Raw genomic sequence first — 23,073 nt, 5'->3', positions numbered from 1 at the left:
CTCAGTGGTAGAGCGCTTGCCTTGCATGCTTGAGGCCCTGGGTTCGATTCCTCAGCACCACATAAGCAAAAAGAAAAAAGCCGGAAGTGGCGCTGTGGCTCAAGTGGTAGAGCGCTAGCCTTGAGCTGAAGAGCTGAGGGACAGAGCTCAGGCCCAGAGTTCAGGCCCACGACTGGACCAAAAAAAAAATTTAAAAAAAAAATCTACACAATTGAAAAAATAGTATTCCATTCATGTAGTTTGAATTCTTTTGAAAGATAATAATATTTTAAAATTCACAACAGCCCTATTATTTATTAATTCATTCTGTTACTCATTATCATTCCTACTATCCAGTAATATATGTGAGCATGTATGTATGTGCATCACCAGGTTCAGAGAGTATGTTTGTCTGTCCAATTTAATGAAAACACTGAATTGGATAATTGTTTATGTTGCCTCAAACTTTGGATGTGACAAAACTCATTAAGTATTTTATGACTAAATTTGCTGCACAATTTTTAGAACTCCTTCTGAATTAGACACTGAAATTCTTGAGGTAGTTTGGCAATTAAGCTGTTGAAAAATATTGAGGAATTAAAACACACAAAATCCAGCCTGTTTCATTTTTTTAATGAAATAAAAAGGAACTGTTCTCATCCACTATCAGAGACAACTCAATTCATATCATGTTTTCAAAGGATCAAATAATCAATTCAATAGAAAAGATAGAATAGTTGTCTATCCATCTCTAAGAAAGCTCAACACTGCCTTGAAATATATGAGCACATACAGTTATATTAAGGCTTAAAAATAAATGTTTGTGTTTACAGATACTTGTCAGCAGAATTTGCAAATTTTGAAAATTGTATTATTATGTATTTACAGTTGTTAGCTATTTGCTCCTGATGATCAAGTACAATGATTGTTGTTTTACTGTCAAATTAACATCAATTAAGAAATCAAAAAATAAGATAATCATTTCAGTTTGTGAAAAAAATCAGCTTACATATACACCTTCCTTCAAGTAGGTGTCTGTTGCAAAACATTTTTCTTCAAAAAGATCTGACATCCTATCAAAATTGATACTTATAACTCCCTTTCCATCTAAGCATCTTTTTTTTATCCTGTGCACTTTGAAGTGTCCTTTAATCTGCTGTTATTTGCCTTGCTTTTTGATGTTTCTGGCCAAATTCTAGATAAACACAATAAGTGAGTGGAGATGTATAGTGGTGAATTAATGTTCAGTAGTCATTTTTTTTCTTCTAGGAGGTTTAGTCTCAGGGGAAGAAAGTTCTAGTGAAAATCAGTCTTTTCTTAAGGCAAACATTCTTAATAATTCCTAAATGTACTTTCTTTCTACATAAACTAAATAAGAACACTTGCAGAAATATTGAGAACAAATCTGTGCTTTTCTTCCCACTATGCAGAGTCCATATTATATATTATAGGAAATATTTTTTCTTACTGAGAATAAAAGCAGGGAAGCAGATATCCCAGGATACACTTGAAATCAATTTATGAAATAAAATGAAATAATACCCAATGTTAATATTTATTATGCATCTATGTCAGGCTATGTAATATATACTTTAGGTTATATTTTTGTTTTCAGTATCTCATACCTATACACTGAGAACTGTAGGAATCTTGCTATCATATTTTGCTTTTATGGAAAAGGAAATTTAAGTACAAAAGGTGACATAATATATGGTGAATTATATGCTAGCAAAGCATCAGATTTGAATAAAACTTATTCTGACCTCAGAAGCTATGGTTCAGTCATTATGTCCTGAACCTTATGTCTAGATTTATGATGTTTCTGGAACCATAGTCCTAAAGTTTCAAAGGTCAATTTAAATAAAATAATAATAATGCTTTAAAAATTATTTACCAAAAATAAACTGTTCTTTTTAATATAGACAATTTACCTGACCTCTAAGATTGAAATTTAGCATAGAACTTTATTAGTTATAATTTTATAAATTATTATGCAGAAGACTGCTTAAAAAAAAAGTCTTCTATATACATGCAGAAATCGTTCAATAGATTTTGTGATTGAGACAACAGAAGGTTCGGTAAACAACTTTTTATTCAGGCTATATGAACAATATGTTAAAGGAATACTTTTTGAAAAGAACCTGCCAAGACTTAGTAGCAATATTGATTTTAAAGTAATTAGATTTAGGTATCATTTGTGATTCTCATCATTTCTTGAGATTGTAACATTCAAAGACAGTTATATAGTTATTTTTACAACTATATATTTAGTTTTGTTTTCTATGTTTAATAAATATTCTCTAGGGCTGGGAAGGTGGCTCAGTGGTAGAGCGCTTGCCTTGCATGCCTGAGGCCCTGAGTTCCATTCCTCAGCACCATGTAAACAAAAAGAAAAAAGCCGGAAGTGGCGCTGTGGCTCAAGTGGTAGAGCGCTAGCCTTGAGCTGAAGAGCTGAGGGACAGCGCCCAGGCCCAGAGTTTAGGCCCCATGACCAGACCCAAAAAGAAAAAAAAATATTCTCTAGAGCTGTTTAGGTAATCAAAATACTTCCCATGAACTATGATATATAGTTCACTAGAACCATGCATTCATTCACTGAGTTCTTCTTGAAGTAAATATACATGAGACATGGTGAAATACCTCACTTTCAGAACTTTTAGCTGACTAGTTTTTAGCTGACTGGTTTTGCTATCCTCAAGTCATTCATCCATGCCATTTTAAATTATAAAGCAGCACCTGTAGAACCTAACATCACACATCTCACAGGTATGTAGAGAGCAGGCCCAGCAAGTACTTTGTCAAAGCAACATCTCTAGATGCTTATTTTCCTGCCAACTCAAATTAAATACACCCCAGAGAACTGTTCGCCACTTTTTATTAATATTCCACTGTGTCCCAGGAAGTGACATATTAGGTAAAACAAGCAAACAAATAAGTGCTAATGACTTTTGGAGAGAGACAGACCCAAGTTTCCATCACACACTGTTACATGCATCAATTGTATAAATATTTATTCTTATTTGCCTTTGTTTTCTCCCCTGTAAGAGGCTCAATGTGGTTTACAAAAAATGAATATCTGGTATATATATATATATATATATATATATATATATATATATATATATATATATATATATATATATATGAGAGTCTTAAGTTACCCAGTCTTAGACTGGGTAACTTACAGACAATAGAAATTTACTTCACACACCTGTATGGAGAATGAGAAGGTCAAGAAGACTTGCTTGCTGGTTCACAAATGGCTGACTCTTCACTGTATTATCACATGGCATAAGGAAGAGATTATTTGGGTTTCCTTTTTAGGAAGGGTATTTCCTAACCACTTTCCAAAGACTCCAGTTCTAGATACTTTCATACTGGAGATTAATCTCTATCTCCAAATACTGACCCATCGGGATATGAATTTAGAGATAACCCAAACATTCAATCTATATATGTAGTTTCTTTAAAAAGAAATTAGAGCTGTATCTGGGCTGTGGTGGCTCATGTCTGTAATCTTAACTACTCAGGAGGCTGAAGTCTGAGGATCATGGTTTGAGGACAGCTGAGGCAGGAAAGTCTGTGAGACTCTTTTTTTTTGGGGGGGGGGAGGTCTGGTCATGGGGCCTGAACTCTGGGCCTGGGCACTGTCCCTGTGCTCTTCAGCTCAAGGTGAGCACTTTACCACCTGAGCCACAGCACCACTTCTGGTTTTCAAGTGGTTTATTGGAGATAAGAGTCTCATGAACTGTTCTACCCGGGCTGGCTTTGAACCGTGATCCTCAGATCTCAGCCTCCTCAGTAGCTAGGATTACAGGCGTGAGCCACCAGTGCCTGGCTATTTTAGAAATAATTTTAATATTTGGTCAGATAACATGGCATTTATCCCTTAAAAATGCCCATTCATCTGCAAAGAGGGAGAGTTTTACTTCATCTTTCCCTATTTGCATCTCTTTTATGTTTGCATCTTGTCTTATTGCTGTAGCTAGGCATTCTAATACTAAATTGAAGAGAAGTGGAGAGAGTGCACATCCTTGTCTCATTCCTGAGTTAAGAGGAAATGGCTTTAGATTTTCACCATTAAATATAGTGCTGGCTGCAGGTTTGTTATATACAGCCTTTATTATATTGAGGAATGTTCCATGGATTCCTAGTTTTTCCAGGGCCTTCATCATAAAGGGGTGTTGGATCTTGTCAAATGCTTTTTCTGCATCTATTTAGATAACCATGTGGTTCTTACCCTTGCTCCTTTTGACTTGCTTAATTATATTAATTGAGTTGCATATATTGAACCAGCTTAGCATCCCTGAAATGAATATATACACAATGGAATTCTATGCCTCCATCAGAAAGAATAACATTGCCCCATTTGTTAGGGATTGGAAAGACTTGGAAAAAATTATTTTAAGTGAAGTAATCCAGGCCCTCATTTGCAATAACTAGTATATGTCTGAGACAAGCAGAAACATTCAGATAAGTTGATGTTAGTTGAACCCCAAGATAAGGACTCAAATGATTTTTCTTTCATGTGATTGTTTCTAACATATTATAAGATATTTCTTTGTTGCTTTGTATGTCCCTCCCCCATGGTATAACTCCTGTTTATACTGTATTTGATGTTGGTATAATTTGTGGAGGGGAAGGGAAAAGACAAATCGTTTAAATAGGGATACAGGTGGACCCATTACAACAATGAGATGTACAAGACGTTATGTCGAAAACTGAACATACAACTTTGGTGGGGGGGGTGGGAAGGATGGGGGATGGCAGGGCAGGATGTTAAGGGGAAACAAAGGAGGAGGCAACAATGCTTGATAAGAAAGTACTCATTACCTTCCCCATGTAATTGTAACCCCTCTGTATGGTATTTTCACAATAAAAAACTTAATAATTAAAAAAACAGTATCCTAGCAGCAGATTGTTATTCCATAGCTATAAAAAGAAATGTCTTACTGAAGGAAGAATTATTTATCCTTTATATATAAAAGTTTTTTTCTCTAAAAAGAATTCTTCTGATGAAAATTTGTACTACTGAAATAAAATTAGAACAGAAAAAAAATGCCCATTTAATTCACCCCTTGGTGAATTACTTCTCCTCAGATACCACACTTTTTGAAACACTGCTGTTGAAAACATCCTACTTACAAGTTACCTTTTCCATCAAAGATCATGACTTTCATTTTTTATCAAGTTAATAAACTCAAGTAACCTTTAAGTGGCTTCCTTTTTACAGCAAATGATGCAAAAGACTTTCAGTTACCTCAGCTTTACTTAACTGAAATGTGTACCTTAAAGTATCGCTCTTAATCACTCATCAGTCTCTGTTCCTAAGACCACTTCATTTTCTCTTAGTTATTAGTAGTTTATCCAACTAACATTTCTTTTCAAGGGACATTCTGCACATTCTTTTCATCCAAATCACCCCCTACTTTTTTTCTATGTAATATGCATTCTATGGTTGTTCAATCATCTAATTGTGAAAATCCCACCAGTTCCAGGATCCCTGTGATCTGATTGCTTGGTCCAGAAGCTACAGCTGAGAAGTTTATTTAGCTTTTTTATCACAGCAATTCTACCCCTCTTAAGTCTTCCCCTGAGAGAAGAGAAGTAGCAGTAACTTACTTCCATGTGCAAATCCTACAATTCACACATCAGGCTTTAACTTAACTACATCTACTTCTTTAATGTCTTCCTTGCTATTGTTATGTGATACCCTAATGTCAAACCTTGTACATTTCCAGACAGCATGCAATGTATCTGCCTCAAATAGTAGCCAATGCTTCAGAAATACTTCTGAAATTGAGGAAGATAACAACAGACAAAAACCATGATATTACAGGCTAACCTGCAAAACAGAGAAACATACAATTTTCATTTTACCAGCATCAATTCTAGCATCCCATGCCCAGAGGCACTCAAGCAACAAGGCTGCCCAGGCTCCATACCCTGCTGTGAAATGGAGACCTCATATAGCAGTGAAGTATAAAAATATGCAAATCATAGATGTATACAGAAACAGAACTCCAATGGAGAATACCAGTTGTCAGACACAACAAAATCACTCTGAGGACCTGACATTGATGAATTGGCAAATATCCCCTGGTTATTGTGGTCCCATTAATCATGGCCCATTTGGCAGGCCAGAATTCTTCAGCATGTTTTCTCCCACTTTTTAACTTAGTTAAAAGACTTCTTCTAAAGTAATAAAATTAAGCTGATTTACAACTTGATCTGAGAATCTGGTATAGGGATCATATTGTTGGCCTTGAGAATATTTTGTGGTGTCTAATCATTGTTTTAACATTTTTTGTGCCAGTCTAGGGTCTTGAACTCAGGGCCTGGGAGCTATCCCTAAGCTCTATTGCTCACTCTATCACTTGAGCCTCCATTTCTGGCTTTTGGGAGGTGCCTTTGAACTGCAATCCTCAGATCTTAACCTCCTAAGTAGCTATGATTATAGGCATGAGCCACTGGCATCTAGCTTTTCTTGACATTGTGTAATAATAATAATAATAATAATAATAATAATAATAATAATAGCACGATGTTTTCAAATAAAACAAAAGCATCAAGGTAATGTTGCTCATTATCATATAACTATTATGAAGATTGTGCTGCAATAAGCTGTAAGTGATGAACTGTGCAAAATTTAGTAATTTGTTAATTGGCTTTCAGAGATTACCGATGACTGTTAACCCTTAAGTTATCACAAGAGATTGTGAAGATGAAAATAAATCAAGGAAGGGAAGGAAAGACAGACTGAATACTGACAAACATGAAGCACACCAACAGCTATGGAAACTCTAGTTTAACAGGGAATGAATAAGAATTTACTTTTGAACAAACAACAAAGAATGGTTTACTACCATGGAGGCTTTCTGAGAAAAGTAAATATGTCATTGATTTTAAATAGCAGTATTATCCAGCAGAGAACAGATCAATGAAAGTTGCATAGGTTTTCAGAAGCTTCAGGATATTAAAGAACAATCCCATTTCCCCCCTCCATAAACCATTTCATCCAGAAGAGTAATTTAAAATGTGCCATAAATCATTATTTGTTCAGAAACCAATCAAAATTCAGGGAAGTTATACCCTCTTTGTCCATTCTTCTTCCTTGGCACACTCCGTAATGCACTCATTTTGCTAACTCGGAGGCCTGCCTGGTAACAGCTCTTCTGACTGGATACATGGTAGAAAACAATAGCTTTCCTTTCAGATTTGATATAGCGAAGGCTAGGAGGAAAAACAGTGATATATTCTCTTTAGAAAATTCATAGTACTCAATGATTGCTAGTTTGGTGAGGTTCATTAAGATCTTGTAAATAATTAGGTATTGCTGTTTCAAGTGACACAGAGAAAAGGTATAGATCATTGCAAATATTTTCACCACTGACAGGTGAAGAATGATGATGAATAAAGACAAAATATCATTCTTGTATATGTGGTCCCACCATATCTTTTGAGCCAGGACTCTTAGAAAGCATGAGTCTTCATCCATTACCAAGAATTTTCAGAACTTTTCATGTTCCAAAGTTTTGTGGAATTTCAAGGAAAAACAAGGCGGTATCCCAGTTATTGTGGTAGTAGAAGAGATAATATGTGTAATCACATAGATATTTTATAGAGTGTGATATGATTGAGATAGATGAATGTGTTTGTCATGGTAAAGAAATAATTTGCCTTTAGACTGTATGATCAAGTAAGCCATGATAGAGAGGCCATATGACATAAAATATAAAAGTGACACTTAAAATTCAAATGGATATTTGTCTGTGTCCTGCTTAACCTGCTTTAGCTCCTTAACCTAAAGCTCTACAATTAAATCTGATCTGGTGCAATGACACAATTCCATTCTGCTTATGAATGAATAATATTCCAATGTGCAACTATGCTATGTTTCTTTAGCCACTCATTTGAAGAGCAGATTCCACTGTTTTAGGTATTTATGAACAGCACTGATAAACAAAGACAAAAGATATATCTTTGGTATGAGGGCCTTGTTTTGTGATTTTTGTTTTTGTCTAAATTCCCACAAGTGGGATAGATGGATCATAGGGCAGTTCTATTTTTAAGATTTTGAGGACCATTCACAGCGTTCTCCATAATGGCTGTGTTCATTTACATTCCTAACAGTGCATAGGAATTCCTCTTTCTCTCTATGCGCTCTCATATGTAGAAAGTGAGAAAACATCAGCTGTAATCTAGAAGATTAGTGGAGGTTGGGAAGGCTGGAGGGGTGGGGAGAGTGGATAAGGGAGATGGGATTCATCAGTACCTGACATATATGTCTGGCAATATCATACTGAAATTGTTAATATGTACAACTAATACATGATAATCCAAATTTCAATCACTAGATAATAATTCCACTGGGAACCCATTGTTACTTTCCTGCTATAAAGTCTGTGTTCAATTTCTCTCCTTATTTGGAATCCTCACCTATCCTGGAAAAGAAAGCTCACCCAATCCCTGTAGCAAGCTGGCAGGGTTGTGTGTACCACAGCGGGCTCCTCTTGTTTTCTTGCTCACTGTGTCCCAGCTTACTGCCAGGCCTTTCCACATACTCCTGTTCTGCCAGCAACCCACTGTCTCACACTCCGTGCCTGTCTAATTCGACTGTCACAATTTAGGGGAAAAGTTTAATCATCCAGGATCTGGTAGATGCACATAGAAGTAAGTTTAGGGCAATATTTTGGGGAAAATATCTCTCTGTGGTAAGATTCAAGACAAAGACAGTGACATCAGAACTATATATCATAGCTATCTAAAAGCTATGTTCAGGATAGTTTAGGAAAAAAAACAGAAGCAAGCAATAGCACTGTTTTTTTTGGTGGGAAAAATTATCTATCTGAGCAAGAGCTAAAAGAGAAGGTATGCAGAGTTTACCAATAATATCACGGATAGAAACAAACCAAGATAAGTAAAATGAAGACATTAGAATAACTCTGCTTTTAGGGAGGTAAATTATGCCATTATGAGGACAAATGTTATAAGAAGGAAAAAGAAGAGATGCTTTGAAGGCCAAAATTAGTTTTGACCTGAGTACAATAAACATGATAGAACAGAATGCTTATAAGGTATTTCTGGGCTAGTATTCAGAAAAATGAAGGGCAAGACTGGCAGTAGAGATTTGGGATCAAACTATTTAGATGTTATAGTTAATGATGAGGTCATGGATGAGCAAATCTGGAAAGGCAGAGATGCAAGAACAGCTCTGATGAAAAATAGCAACTCACAGATCACACAAATAAAGAAAACCAATTTAATATAGTTTGAGAGATGAAAGGAACCTTAAGATAGTACATTATTTCAGAAAATGCAAGGAAAGGAGATTTCAATGGAAAAAGAACTTAATAATAAATGTGCTTAAATAGAGGTCAGAGAGAATACATAAGATGGCTCTTTTTTTTTTTAAAGTGGATTCAAACAGTTGCTGGTGGCTAACACCTGTAATCCTAGCTTCTCAGGAGGCTGAGATATGAAGATCCTGTTCAAAGCCAGCTTAGGTAGAAAAGTCCATGTTACCATTACTCCAATTACCCACCAGAAAGCCAGAAGTAGAGATGTGGCTTAAGAGGTAGCCCCTTGAGAGAAAACGCTTTGGCACAGTGTCCAGGTCCTGAGTTCAAGCCCCAGTAAACACACACAAACTCACACACACAAACACACACACACACACACACACACACACACACACACACACACACACACACACACACACACACACAGTTCCAAATAAGGAATATGGAAACGTCTAAGAAAAAATTACTCCAGGCAATTGAAAATAAACAAGGGATGAAGGAAGAGATTCACAGTTATCACAAGAACTGGAACTGAAACCTTAGTTTCAGCATGTAGGTTACTCAAGGACAAATTATGATACCCTATTTGCTAGTAACATCTAATGGTTTTCAGAAAAGAAAGGGAATCATAAGCATCTTTATGGATAGAATCTGGAGAGGTCAAAACTTTGGGTGTAGGAATATAGCCACTGAAACTTAAGACTATGAGCTCAAGCTTAGTGGACAGGCAAAGAAATTCAGTACATGGTGATAAGAGTATTCATAAGATCCTGATTGAAAGGCTTATTTAAACATAAAGTTGAATCAGAAATGTTGTGTAAAAAATGCTTATTCTGCAGTTTTATTTGAATTGAGATTGGCATAGTCCTGCTTCCACAAAAATCTGTCTTCTTCTCTTGTAGTGTGTGTGTATAGGTGTGTATTTCTGTGTATATGTGTGTATGAACCAGTACCTTTTTATATGTTTTATTTAAAAAAAACAGTGTATTTGTAAGGCACAGTAACTTAATAATGTTCAGAGAAGAAAATAAGAGAGTTAAGGAGAGTTAAGGAGAAAAAATAAATGGCAAGTAAACTTTTAAAAAGGCAAAGAAAATCTCAGCTGTAAAACTTTTCTGAATTTTAAAATGCAGATTAAATTTTTTGTTCATCCTTTGAAATAATGAATTTGTTAATACTTTTATTGCACTATTATTCATAAGCTATGACACAAACAACATTAGATACTAAGTAGTGAACAAATAGATCTTATACGCTCTTCAAAATTTTTTGAACTTATTTTAGTCGTTTGTATTTTATCTTTTGTATTTTGTTCTTTTTCATTTTGTGGTCAGGTATTTTTTGAGAGAATATCTTGCAATATAACTCGATTGTCCTTGAACCCATCATCCTTCTTCCCACACATGTCTTCTGAATGCTGGGATTACAGAAATGTGCCACCATGTCCAATTTATCTTTTTTTTGCCCTAATAGATATATGAGTACATATGATGTCATGTATATTAAACATGATATATACGATTACATTCTAAACTCTTGTTTATAAAATTGAGGTCATAGTGTTGCACCATTGCCTGTATGGTCTCATGTAAGAAGGATTCATTGCATCTCACGTCTTGGTTGGGGGGGGGATGCTTTGTGTCAAGAATTACATCAAAATATCATGCAAGAAGTACACAGCTACTGGGTACCAGTGGCTCATGCCTGTAGGCCTAGATAGACAGGAGGCTGAGATCTGAGGATTTGGGTTCTTTACCAGCCTAGGCAAACAAATCCAGAAGACTCTAATCTCAAATTTACCAACAAAAATCTGGAAATGGAAGTATTGCTCAAGTGGTAGAGTACCATCTATAAGTGAAAAGCAGAGCCAGAGTTCAAGGCCTTGAGTTAAAGCAATTTTGTATTCTATACCTGCACAAAAGAAAAAAATAGGAGGGCATAAAAACTGGTGAGTCTGGACAGGAGATGCCAAGTTATTATTACCATCAGCACAGCCCTAGTGACAGACCTTAGTGACACATGACTCCCATAGAAACCCACATACGAGGTGCCTGATTCTCTTTGATGCCAAGTTTCTTATATCAGTAGTGTCTATTAATAATTCTGACATAATTCTGAGCCTAGAACAACTTCATTGGAATTTTAACAAGTGGATCTCATACCCATTCCTAGTTTCAATGATAACTGGGCTTTATTTCAGCTTTTATGCTGAGTGGTATTGTCTGCATTGAAGACGATGAAAATTTCCAAACACCAGGATGAGGTTTGAATGATTGACGGCCAGTAAAATGCCCATGTTTAATAGCATTTCTTATGAAGTATCCCCCATGTTCCTTCCCAATTTCTTATTCTGAGTACTTGGAACATTTTCCATAATTTTCTTGAAAAAGAATTCATTGATGACCACTTTGTACAAAACTCTGTATTTGCATTTCAGATGATTTTCTTTTTACACATTCATGGAAGTGGAATTACTAGGTCAAATGATAGAAATATATTTTAAAACTTTGATAGACATGCCTACTTTACCCCAGGGAAAGCTTCCATTAATTTACACTCTCAACAGGGAGACATAAAAGTGTCAGTTTTCCAACTGACTTGCCAATTCTGGCTGTTCTAAATTTATTAACTCTTTCATGCCACTAGTTTAAAAGTAACAACAATTTATTACTCTTTTGTTTTGCAGTTCCTTGATTATTAGCGAGATTTTAATAGTTTTCTATGTTATGTCCATGTACCACTTAAAAAATAAACAAACAATTTGTTTCCTTTGATATATTTTAAAATAAACATTTTATTTATTGATTTTTCTATATTTCCTTTGTTGATCTCTTAGAATCTGTTCATATGTAATTAGTATTAAAGCCTCATCTCCTACCCATTTTATGTTTCAATACATTCCCATATTTATTTACTTTATAGATTTATATATAGATAGATATAGATTTAATTTTATTCATTGTTAAAATTTTTACTTTTATTTTTAAGTAGTTGTACAAAGGAGTTGCCATTCAACAACGTAGTATATGAATATAATGAATCTTGATCAATGTCACCTCTTTTACCATTCTCCTCCATCCCTCCCAACCCCACTTCTCAATTTTCTTAATTTTGTGGAGTATGCACTGAACTTTTTGACTGCATTCACCCTGTTGCATTTTCTTTCACATGCTAAGAAAGTCAATCTTACTCTATTGAGGGATATATTTATTGATTATTTTATCTTTTTAATTCTCTTTTAAATATATAAGAGATATGTTTGTTTTCACAAATGGTCATTCAGTAAAAACAAAATAAATAATAAAGATAAATGGAGTTTTCTTTCATTAGTTTATTATAACTACTTGCTAAGAGTGTTTGCGATGTTGCTCTGTGTAGAGAACTTGTCTAGCATGCGTGAGGCCTTGTGTTTAATCTGCAAAACCACAATATAGGGAAAAAAACCACACACAAAACCTGGATAAATAATGACAGTTTGTTGTTGTTTTTTTTTCAGTGGGAAAGGTACTTGCATGTTCTTGGAGTTATTTAGTATTTAAATTCAAAGAGTTTTTTAGAGTGTAGCTTTATCAGGTCATATATGGAAGTCATGCTACAATAATAGTTATTAAGAAGATATGTTTTAAAAATCCTTAGTCAATGTTTACCATAAACAGTATAAAAACCAGTAGATCTGTGAGGAGTCATGTATCAAATACAAGTAAAAATATTTTGTCATTCAGATTGAATGTAGTTACGATATCTCATTGATGCAAATCTAATATCTAATAAATCTTACTGTCTAATTTTCCTAATATTCCACAAACATACTATAAGGCCTTAAAACCCTTATTGGTGAAACAAGTGAATATGTGGTAGTAGCTGGACTTTTATTTGTCTCTTCCTTCACATAACTTTCTTATTTACGTGAAGTCTATGTTTCCCAACGGAGCCAAATCCAGTGACAAATCTACTGCTACTGCAATAGCCTGATCTCTCTTCACTATTTCCTCTCATCTTCAAAAAGGACCAATATAGTTTGGATCAGACAATGTTAAGTGTTTATTTCACTTAATAAATTATGGGTAAGCTATGGACATATATAGGAAGACCATTGTAAATGTTTATGGATGGCTGAGATAAAGTTGAATGAACCCTGAAATCCTTGCTACAAGAGGAATGAATACCAAGCTTAAAGCAGACAAAAGAATATTCTCAAATATTTTCTCCCATCAAATATCATTTCCACTCTACATTAATTGCCTCATTGTGGAGGTAGCTGGTGATGTCTTTCAAGTACAAACTGGACCTCACAGCTAATCAGGAGGCTATTGTCTGAAAATTAAGCTGAAGAGCAAGAAAATTAGTAGATCTGAGTATAAGAAACCCAAATGATAATGCTAGCTGATCATTAAGAATCTCAATAATCAACAGAATTAACCCTCAAAGCAAATCGAACTAATGAACATTTTGAATTCTAATTTTATTAGGATTCCTGAAAAGTGAGAACTACAGGGCAAATTCAATTACAGTGGGCTGGCAAAACTTCTTAATAAGTTTTGTAGGCAATTATTGATGCTGTCCAAAATAACCAAAAAAACAAAGTTTATTAAGGAAAGGAAGAGAAATGGCATGGGCAGGATATAAGAGGAAGCAGCAGAAGAAAAGAGGGTCAGAGAGAAAAACGGTACCTCCTTACAGTTCTAGGTAATAGATTTTGAACAGCATTAAGAATTGCAAAAGTGGCTTCTAGACTTTAAGCCCAAGAAATATTAAGTTGCAGGTATTCTTCATGAAAAAAATTGTATCTTTTCCTTCCATTTGCATTTAGAATTTTGTTGTTTCTTTTCCTTCCATTTGTGTTTAGAACTAAGCAGATATCTACAGACACAATAACTGTGTATCAATGAATATTATAGAATTAATGAGGTACAAGAAATGTGACATTTTACATTCAACAAGAAATGTACTCTGTAAACCCTCTATATATCACCTTTATAATAAAATAAAATATAATTTAAAAAAAGAAATGTGGCTTTTAAAGAATAGGAATAGAACATTTAGGTCATAGAGGGAATTTCAGTCATATTTCTTACATATTTCTCTCTCTCTCTATATATATATACATACAAACATATATATTTACATCAGACAAGTGTGTGATTTGAGTCACAGTGCTGAGAAAATTTCTGGTTTCTATTTGATACTGTAATAAAAGATACTTTGGAATACATTTAAAAACTCTAAACTATTAATTAAAAAACCACCAACTATACTATATTTGTAAATTAAGCTATTTTTTTGTACCATTCCTGGGGCTTGAACTCTGGGCCTGGGTGCTCCTTTACCTTAAGGCTAGTACTCTACTACTTGAGCCACAGTGCCACTTTTAGCTTTTTCTGTGATTAATTGGAGATAAGGGTCTTCTCATGGACTTTCCTGCCTAGGTTGGCTTTGAACCTCAATCCTCAGATCTCAGCCTCCTGAGTAACTAGGATTGCAGGCAGGAACCACCAGTGCCTGGCTAATTAGGCTATTCTTAAGGAAATGTTAACCAAAATAGAATGTTAAAGAGAACAAAAGATCCAATCCCGGCATGATCACGCTAGTATAAGGCTGATTTAGGAATTATAAAAGTTGCAACACATGCTAAATAGCAGTATTTGTTGCAACAATGAGAAGTACATGTTGTCATGTCAAAAACGAACTTTTTACAACTTTGGTGGGGATGGGGAGGGGGGTAGGGGAGGATTGGATGGGGGGCGAGGGGAGGCTGGGAAGGGGAAACAAAGGAGGAGGCTACAATGCTTGATAAGAAATGTACTCATTATCTTGCCCATGTAATTGTAACCCCTCTGTACAGATTTTCACAATAAAAAAAAAAAAAAAGAGAGAGCAACCATGGGAAAGAGCGAGCCACGGGTGTGACCTAGGAAAATCAAGGCAGTGTCCAGCCTTTCAAGAAAATGTACATTGGGTTGGAGTCAAAGTATCTGAGTTTGATTGTGTCCCAATGTACTGTATGGCCTTTGGTGACCAGTTTTCCATCTGGGGGCTTCAGTTTCCCAACCACACACATAAAAAGTACACTATGTCTTTAAAAAATGTCATTCACACTGGGCACTGGTGGCTCACTATTGTAATTCTGGCTTCTCAAAAAACTGAAATCTGACAAGTGAGGTTCAAAACCAGCCTAGACAGGAACTTCTGTACGACTCTCCTCTCATCTCTTATTAAATAGCAAAAAGCTGGAAATGGAGTTGTGGTCAAGTAGCAGATCATTAACTTTGAGAGATAAAGCTAATAGACATTTCCCAGGCCATAAATTCAAGCCCCAGTACTGGCATGCTTGCATGCATGCATTATGCATAAGTATATGCATGCATACATTACATGCATACATACATACATGCAAAAATACCATTCATATTATAAAAATATTGATAGGATTTCCTTTGTATTCACATATATGCAGACCTTGTAAACAAATAGCTCAATTTTGTGGACCATTATTCCCAGAGCTCAAGTACCCTGGTTAATAACTATACTTGATGAATGCTCATCAAAATAGTTTTGGATTTTGCTTTGACAATCCTCTAGTACCTTCTGTGTAGAGTTTTAGATATAATTTGATGCAATGTCATTCAGGAAAATAAGCAGGTAGGCAGCACAAATACCCCTCATTGATTGCTTAGATCCTTAGAATACTAGTCCTTGATTTTTTGTGTGTGTGCATCTGAATCACCTGCAGTGTATAAGGCATTTGAAAGTTTTGACCCACCCCAGGGTTTCAGATTCAATTGTCTGGATGTGATTTTCAAGCACCTGCATTTCAACAAGAATAATAAACTAAAATGTTGAATGTTCTGCAGGTTATGTAACGATTTCATATTGAGGCACAGTGTCTTAAAGCATGTGCTTATATAGGTCAGATGACTAAAAAGATCAGGAAATCATTGGTGGTATACCTTTGGAGAAAATAAAGGTGTTATGGGTAGAAAAGTTTCTATTAATACAGTCTGTTCATTTCCCTCATTTTAAGGGTGATTTTTTTTCTTCTAAATGCTGATCTTGGACTCTATGAAGTATCTTGAAAAGGAACCCTTCCAAAAATCTGGCTTTAGATCCTTAAATAGTGAAAAAAAATGTGTCCTTACACGTGTGTGGCCTTGAGATCCACAGACAAGAGTATTTACTGTCAGGTAATTACCAGTGACCTCAAAGGTTACCATTGATCTGCACATTTGCTGATGCAAGACTGTCAACCTGTAGACTTCATGAGGACGTTGTGAGTAGCTGTCATTTAGACGAAGATAGTTATCGAATTATACCACATATTTATCTCAATACAAGTTATTTTGTGTGGAATCACCCTTAAGAACTCACCGTGGCTGTGAAAAATAATCATCAGACTTAGAAATTATTGAAGATACTGAAAAGTCTAAAGTGGTAGGAGTGTGTGTGTGTGTGTGTGTGTGTGTGTGTGTGTGTGTGTGTGTGTGTGTGTGTGTGTGTGTTAAATACTTCTAAGTGGGTATGGTGGGGGGATGCAACAGGAATGTAATAGCTTCTAAACACTAACATTTATAAAAATGAGATTATTATATGTCTAGACCAGCGTGCTACAACTATTCCTTTGAAACCTGAAAATGGACAGTTTAGGGAGAGAGTTTTCACAAAGAGGAGCTAAGAAAGCAGCATTTAAGGGCTTAAAATAGGATGCCAAAGTTAAGATACTCATCATCCCATCTGTTCTTTATCTCCTATCCCACAAGATAAGTGGTAGGAATGTTTGGGAGCAGAAAATAATTGTCGTCCATGGAAATTATGCAGTGTTTCTTTCTCATATAATCTACAAATTATGCACTCCTTTTTGGGATGTCGTTTCCCACATCACTGTCCCTATACCAGGAGTGTCAGGATCTCCTAGGAGTTTGTTACAAATAGATATTCTCAGATACCACCCAGATTTCTGTTCAATCAGAAATCCTGAGCAGATCCCACAAGTTAGAAATTTGCCAAACCATGTAGGTGCTGATTTGTAGACTGAATTTTTGAGTCAACATTAAAAAAGAAATATAGATGAAGAACTTAAAAGCAATGTGGCTACAATAGCCTTCTAGAACCCTAAAGAAGTAAAAAAGAAAAAGAAAAAGAAAGAAGAAAGAAAACAAAAGAAAAGAAAAAAAGGTGAAATCCTAAGGATAAGAACAGCTGAAGAAACACATGTCAGAACCTAAAACTGACCTAGCCTACTACAAGGAAACTGTGTTAAAGCAACTGTTAGCATGTGGGCAGGGTTCTTCTTGATTTATGGGTAAGAACACATGATCTCCCGACATCAGATGAGGAGATGGCATAATTTAATCCTTATAATAAACAAGGAAGAATTAAAAATGCTTGTTTTATCTAAATTTCCACAATGACAAAACTGAGCTTTAAGGAAATTAAATGGTTCTCCAGCCATTTTTTTCCTTACATAGCATAAAGGAAAACTGAGATTTGCATTAGGCAGGCCCTGTGACTGTACAACTAACTTTCTCAACTGATATTCTTTTTTTTTTTTGATGAGTTCTTTTTTTTTATTGTGAAAATACTGTACAGAGGAGTTACAATTACATGGGCAAGATAATGAGTACATTTCTTATCAAGCATCGTAGCCTCCTCCTTTGTTTCCCCTTTCCATCCCTTCCCATTCTCCCCCTGCCCCCATCCAATCCTCTTTCCCCCCCAAAAAAAGTTGTAAAGTTCATTTTCAATATAACGATTTGTACATCTCATTGTTGCAATGGGTCCACCTGTATCCCTATTTAAGCGATTTGTTTTTCCCCTTTCCCTCCACAAATTATACCGACATCAAATACAGTGAAAGCAGGGGTTATACCGTGGGGAGGGACATACAAAGCAACAAAGAAATAATATTATAAATGTGTTAGAAACAATTGCATGAAAGAAAAAAAAACATTTGAATACATATCTTAGGGTTCATTTCCCTATGACCCAGCAATCCCACTTTTGGGCGTTTACCCAAATGTTCACAAACAAGACCACACTAAAGCTACCAGCACGACTATGTTTATTGCAGCATTATTTACCATAGCTAAGATATGGAACCAACCCAGATGCCCCTCAGTAGATGAATGGATCAAGAAAATGTGGTATAAATACACAATGGAATTCTGTGCCTCCATCAGAAGCAATGACATTGCCCCATTTGTTAGGAAATGGAAAGGCTTGGAAAACATTATATTAAGTGAAGTAAGCCAGGCCCAAAGAAACATAGGTCCATGGTTTCTCTTATTTGCAATATCTAGTATATGTCAACTGATATTCTTTATTCTTATCTCATCACAGCTTTGAGCTAAGAGTAGCCTCATTACAGTTAAGGAAAAGGAACAGAATATTTATTGAGTGACTAGTCAAAATGAGTTTGCAGAAATTATGGAGGGTAATCATACAGGACACAAAAGGCCTTGTATTCTGGAGAGGCTAGGGAAAAGAGGAATGTGACCATTATTAGAAAGAGACACTTTGATGTGGTTGAAAAGGAACAAGCAAACATAATTTGTCGAGTTCAGACACTGGGCAAGAATCAGTGAGTGATTATGTATGGCTGGATCGCCTGACAACAACTAAGTTGAATGTTTTTAAAGGAAGTAATACAGTTATCTGCTGCTTGAGATCAAATTACAACATGCATACATTCCTTCGGAAATTCTTCTGGAAGGCAGACTCAAGAAATAAACACTCCTTTCTTCATTCCTCTTAGGACTATCACCCTTGTTGCTCAATTCCTCTTTCAAGTCAGGAAATACAATAACTTTTGAATCAAACAGATATAGATTTCAAACCATGTCCTAAATCAACTGGGAACCTTGAACAGGTACCTTATCATTTCTGATCTTTTCAAATTGTATTTTTTATTATCTTTAAGTGGTTGTACAAAGGAGTTTCCATTCAACAAATCAGTTTATGAATACAATGCATCTTGATTGGTGTCGGCCCTTTAATCATTCTCCGTGATGCCACCCAACCTAACCACTCCCTTCTATTTTTCTTAAAGTCATAGGGTATGCATTGAATATTATGACTGCATTATCCTCCTACATCCTCTCATTATTCATCTATCCTCCTCCCCTTGACCTTTCCTACAATAAACTTCAGCCCATACGTATGTCTCTATGTGTGATTTAGCAAATTATTAGCATCTATGAATTAATAATGTAGAAATGAAATGAGCTAGTAAATAAACAATATTTGACAATTAGTCATTTTTCATCCTTTAGTACTGTTAAGTTTAGTTGTTTAGTTTCACTAGTACTGCTATGGCCGGAATGTAACACACAGTCTGAGTTTTTGTTCTAATCTTTGTGGAATGGGCATGTTGGTAGTTCAAAAGAACACAAAAAAAATAAGATAAGAACAAATATGGAGAGGAATCAAGCTCAGACTTTAACATAAATCTTTAATGTCCTTAAAGTTATAGCAAAACATTTTAGATTTAATCCTAGGTCCACATATCTCTCAGTTGTTCCTTAAACTCTGTGTGACCTTGAAGAAGCAACTAAATTTAATGACCATTGTTTCTTCATGTAGAAACCAAGAAACATAATACTCACTGTCCTGTTACCATTAGTTTAATGAATCACATTTTTTGTTGTTGTTGTTTTCAGTCATGGGGCTTGAACTCTGGGCCTGGGTGCTATCCCTCAGCTCTTCAGATCAAGGCTAACACTCTACTACTTGTGCCACAGTTCCACTTTCAGTTTTCTGAGAGGTTTATTGGAGATACAAGTATAGCTGTGGCTCACGTTGTAGAGGGCTTGCCTTGAGCTGAAGAGCTGAGGGACAGCGCCCAGGCCTGGAGTTCAAGCCCCATGACCAACAACAAAAAAAAGAAAGAAAGAAAGAAAGAAAGAAAGAAAGAAAGAAAGAAAGAAAGAAAGAAAGAAAGAAAGAAAGGAAGGAAGGAAGGAAGGAAGGAAGGAAGGAAGGAAGGAAGGAAGGAAGGAAGGAAGGAAGGAAGGTAGGAAGGAAGAAAGGAAGGAAGGAAGGAAGGAAGGAAGGAAGGAAGGGGAAAAAGAAGGAAAGAAAGAAAAAGAAAGAAAGAAAGAAAAAAAAGAAAGAAAAAAAGGAAGGAAGGAAGGAAGGAAGGAAGGAAGGAAGGAAGGAAGGAAGGAAGTAAGGAAGGAAGATATCCAAGCTGGGCACCAATGGCTCACACCTGTTTTTGTTTTTGTCGGTCATGGGGCTTGAACTCTGGGCTTGGGAGCTGTCCTTGTACCTTGGCTCAAGGCGAGCACTCTACTGCTTGAGCCACAGCACCACTTCTGGTTTTCTAGTGGTTCATTGGAGATAAGAGTCTCATGGACTTTCCTGCCTGGGTTGGCTTTGAACCTTAATCCTCAGATCTCAGCCTCCTGAGTAGCTAGGATTACAGGCATGAGCCACAGATACCCGGCTAGTGAAACACAAAATACTAAGCTTGTTCTCTATCAGGTTTTTAGTGATAGTAAAAGCTGTAAAAGTAATAAAATTGTGTGGAAATATCTTAAGCAGGATTTTAAAAGCACAATCCATTATAAAGAAATATACTGATGAAACAATTCAAAAGTTAAGGAAGAAAATAAATATGATCTAATCTCAATATGGGTCATTAGAGCCTTAAGCAAGCCAGCAGGCATTCCTCCCTCTGCCACTGAGTCAGATAGAAATTCACCTTTTGTGTTGACAGAGTAGTATATGACTGTGTTCTTTGTGTTTTGAGGGCACTGGTATGTTAGTCCATGAATACATTTGCATATCTGTAATGATACTTACACATTAAATGAATTTCCTGAGATCTGAAACCCAGTGTTTCATATCACAGAGCTCAAATACTTCCCTCTAGACTATAAGGAAAGCATCCTGTGATTACAACTTTGCAAAATAGGAGACATGGTTTTCACAGGGAATAAAATAAACTTGTCAGCTATTGCAAATGGACCAAGATAGAGGTCACATGACTAAACTACTCTTGCATGAGGAAGTCTCTCATGTATTTTATTCCAGTTTTAATCTATTAATCAGAGGATATGGAAGAGTGAAAATTAAAATGCTGCAATAATCAATTCCATAACACATTAACAGAAGCTACATTCAAACTATACCACACCACTGACTACACTGAAATCAAGACAGGAGCCCTAGGGCCATGCTTAATTTGCAATAATATACATGAAATTGGAAATCAAGACCACATGAACACAGTCTTAATATTTATTAGTATTTGTTAGTATCTTCCCTGATAGATAGATAAACTGTTGGTGGTTTGACTTCTTCAACAATAAAATTGTGTGGTTGATCAGCTTTGTTTTCATTCTGTAATTACAGAGAAAAGGACAAAGAGAACTACAGCTTGAGACATATATATGCCATTTTCACTCTATAAAACCATGGCTCAGATATAACTTTGAAACCCCAATCTAAAAGCAAATTATTCCCAATGACTTTGTAGATCTTTGTCATTAGATCCTTGCTTGCAAGTAACTTGGTACTCAAGATAGGATAAAATTTATAGAGAAAGCTGAACAGATGAGAATGTGTTAAGACCTCTGGGAACTTTAATGCATTCCAAAAGAATTTACCATCATAAAAACAGATAATTAAGGACAATTGTTGGGACAAAAATAGGTAAAAACAAGCTTGGATTTAACCCAAAGCCTAGGCAAGTTCTATCTCTTGAGACATAACCCCAGTCCTGTATATAGTTTATTTTTTGAAATGAGGTCTCACAAACATTGTAGTGGCTGTTCTGAACTTGTTCCTCCTGTCTCTGTCTCCTGGGAAGTTGGGCTTACAAGTGTACAGCATCATGTCCAGTGACAAGCTTTGATTTTTTTTGCTTTTTTGTTGGTCATGAGGCTTGAACTCAGGGCTTGGGTACTGTCCCTGAGCTCTTTTCCTCAAGGTTACCACTTTGAGCTAGTTTTTGAGTGGTTAATTGGAGATAAAAGTCTCACAGGGACTTTTCTGCCCAGACTGGCTTCGAACAACAATCCTCAGATCATAGGCATAAGCCACCAGTGCCTGGTGACAATCTTTCTTAAATCAACCAAACCATCAGTTCCCTGGCAGTATAATAAAGTGCACTCTTTGGGGTTCTAAGCATTCACTGTTTTTTTTAATGTTATATGTGTGTTCTGTATTATCTTGTTTGCCTTTTCCTTGTGTCTAAGAGAAAATAGTCTTACCAAAGATATTAAGCTACTGGCTTACAGTGTCATGGATATTCTCTGTAGTCTCAGTTTAAGTCTATTTTAGACTTCTAGAAGGAAAAATATATATGTAAATAAATCATATATGTTTTAAAAATCCATTTTGCCCATCACACTTGTTCCCATATTCACATTTCCCTTTCTTTTTCACCTTTTATGGGATGGGAATCCCATATCTTTCTTACCTTGAACGATCAAGTAAACTTGGGAGGTCTTGGGCTCATGCTGTGTCTGAACTGAGCATGTGTAGGAACCCTCATCGTAGACATCCACCTTCTGGATTCGGAGGCTGTATTCCAGAGAATGGCGTTTCTCCAGCTCAACCCGGGGATCCAGAGACCACTTGTCATGTCCAGCAAAAATGATGCCAGAACGGTTCAACCAAGCCACCTTCGAGTTCTTGTCTTCTACAACACATCTGATAAAGCAGAACAATAATATTAGTACCCTAACCATAACTGCATCTGTTCTCATTCTCTGCATGACTGGACTCAACATGACCAATCAAGAAAGACAATTATATGCATTATAAATCATTGCCATGACATTTCTTCCAA

General features: G+C 35.8%; 1 protein-coding gene across 2 annotated transcripts in view; it reads right to left on the bottom strand.

The window, feature by feature from the left end:
• Nucleotides 1–23,073, bottom strand: part of Lsamp (limbic system associated membrane protein) — a 615,403-nt gene that overhangs the window by 270,868 nt on the left and 321,462 nt on the right. For both annotated transcript variants that reach the window (XM_070030168.1, XM_070030169.1), the window contains exon 2: nt 22,702–22,934. In XM_070030168.1, the coding sequence (XP_069886269.1) occupies nt 22,702–22,934 (233 nt within the window). The remainder of the gene's footprint in view (nt 1–22,701; nt 22,935–23,073) is intronic.

Source organism: Dipodomys merriami, unplaced genomic scaffold, assembly GCF_024711535.1.
Source record: "Dipodomys merriami isolate MVZ:Mamm:240054 unplaced genomic scaffold, mDipMer1.0.p SCAF_2, whole genome shotgun sequence".
NCBI lineage: Eukaryota > Metazoa > Chordata > Mammalia > Rodentia > Heteromyidae > Dipodomys > Dipodomys merriami.
Note: the sequence above shows the minus strand (reverse complement) of the source record. Positions and strands in the feature narration are given on the sequence as shown.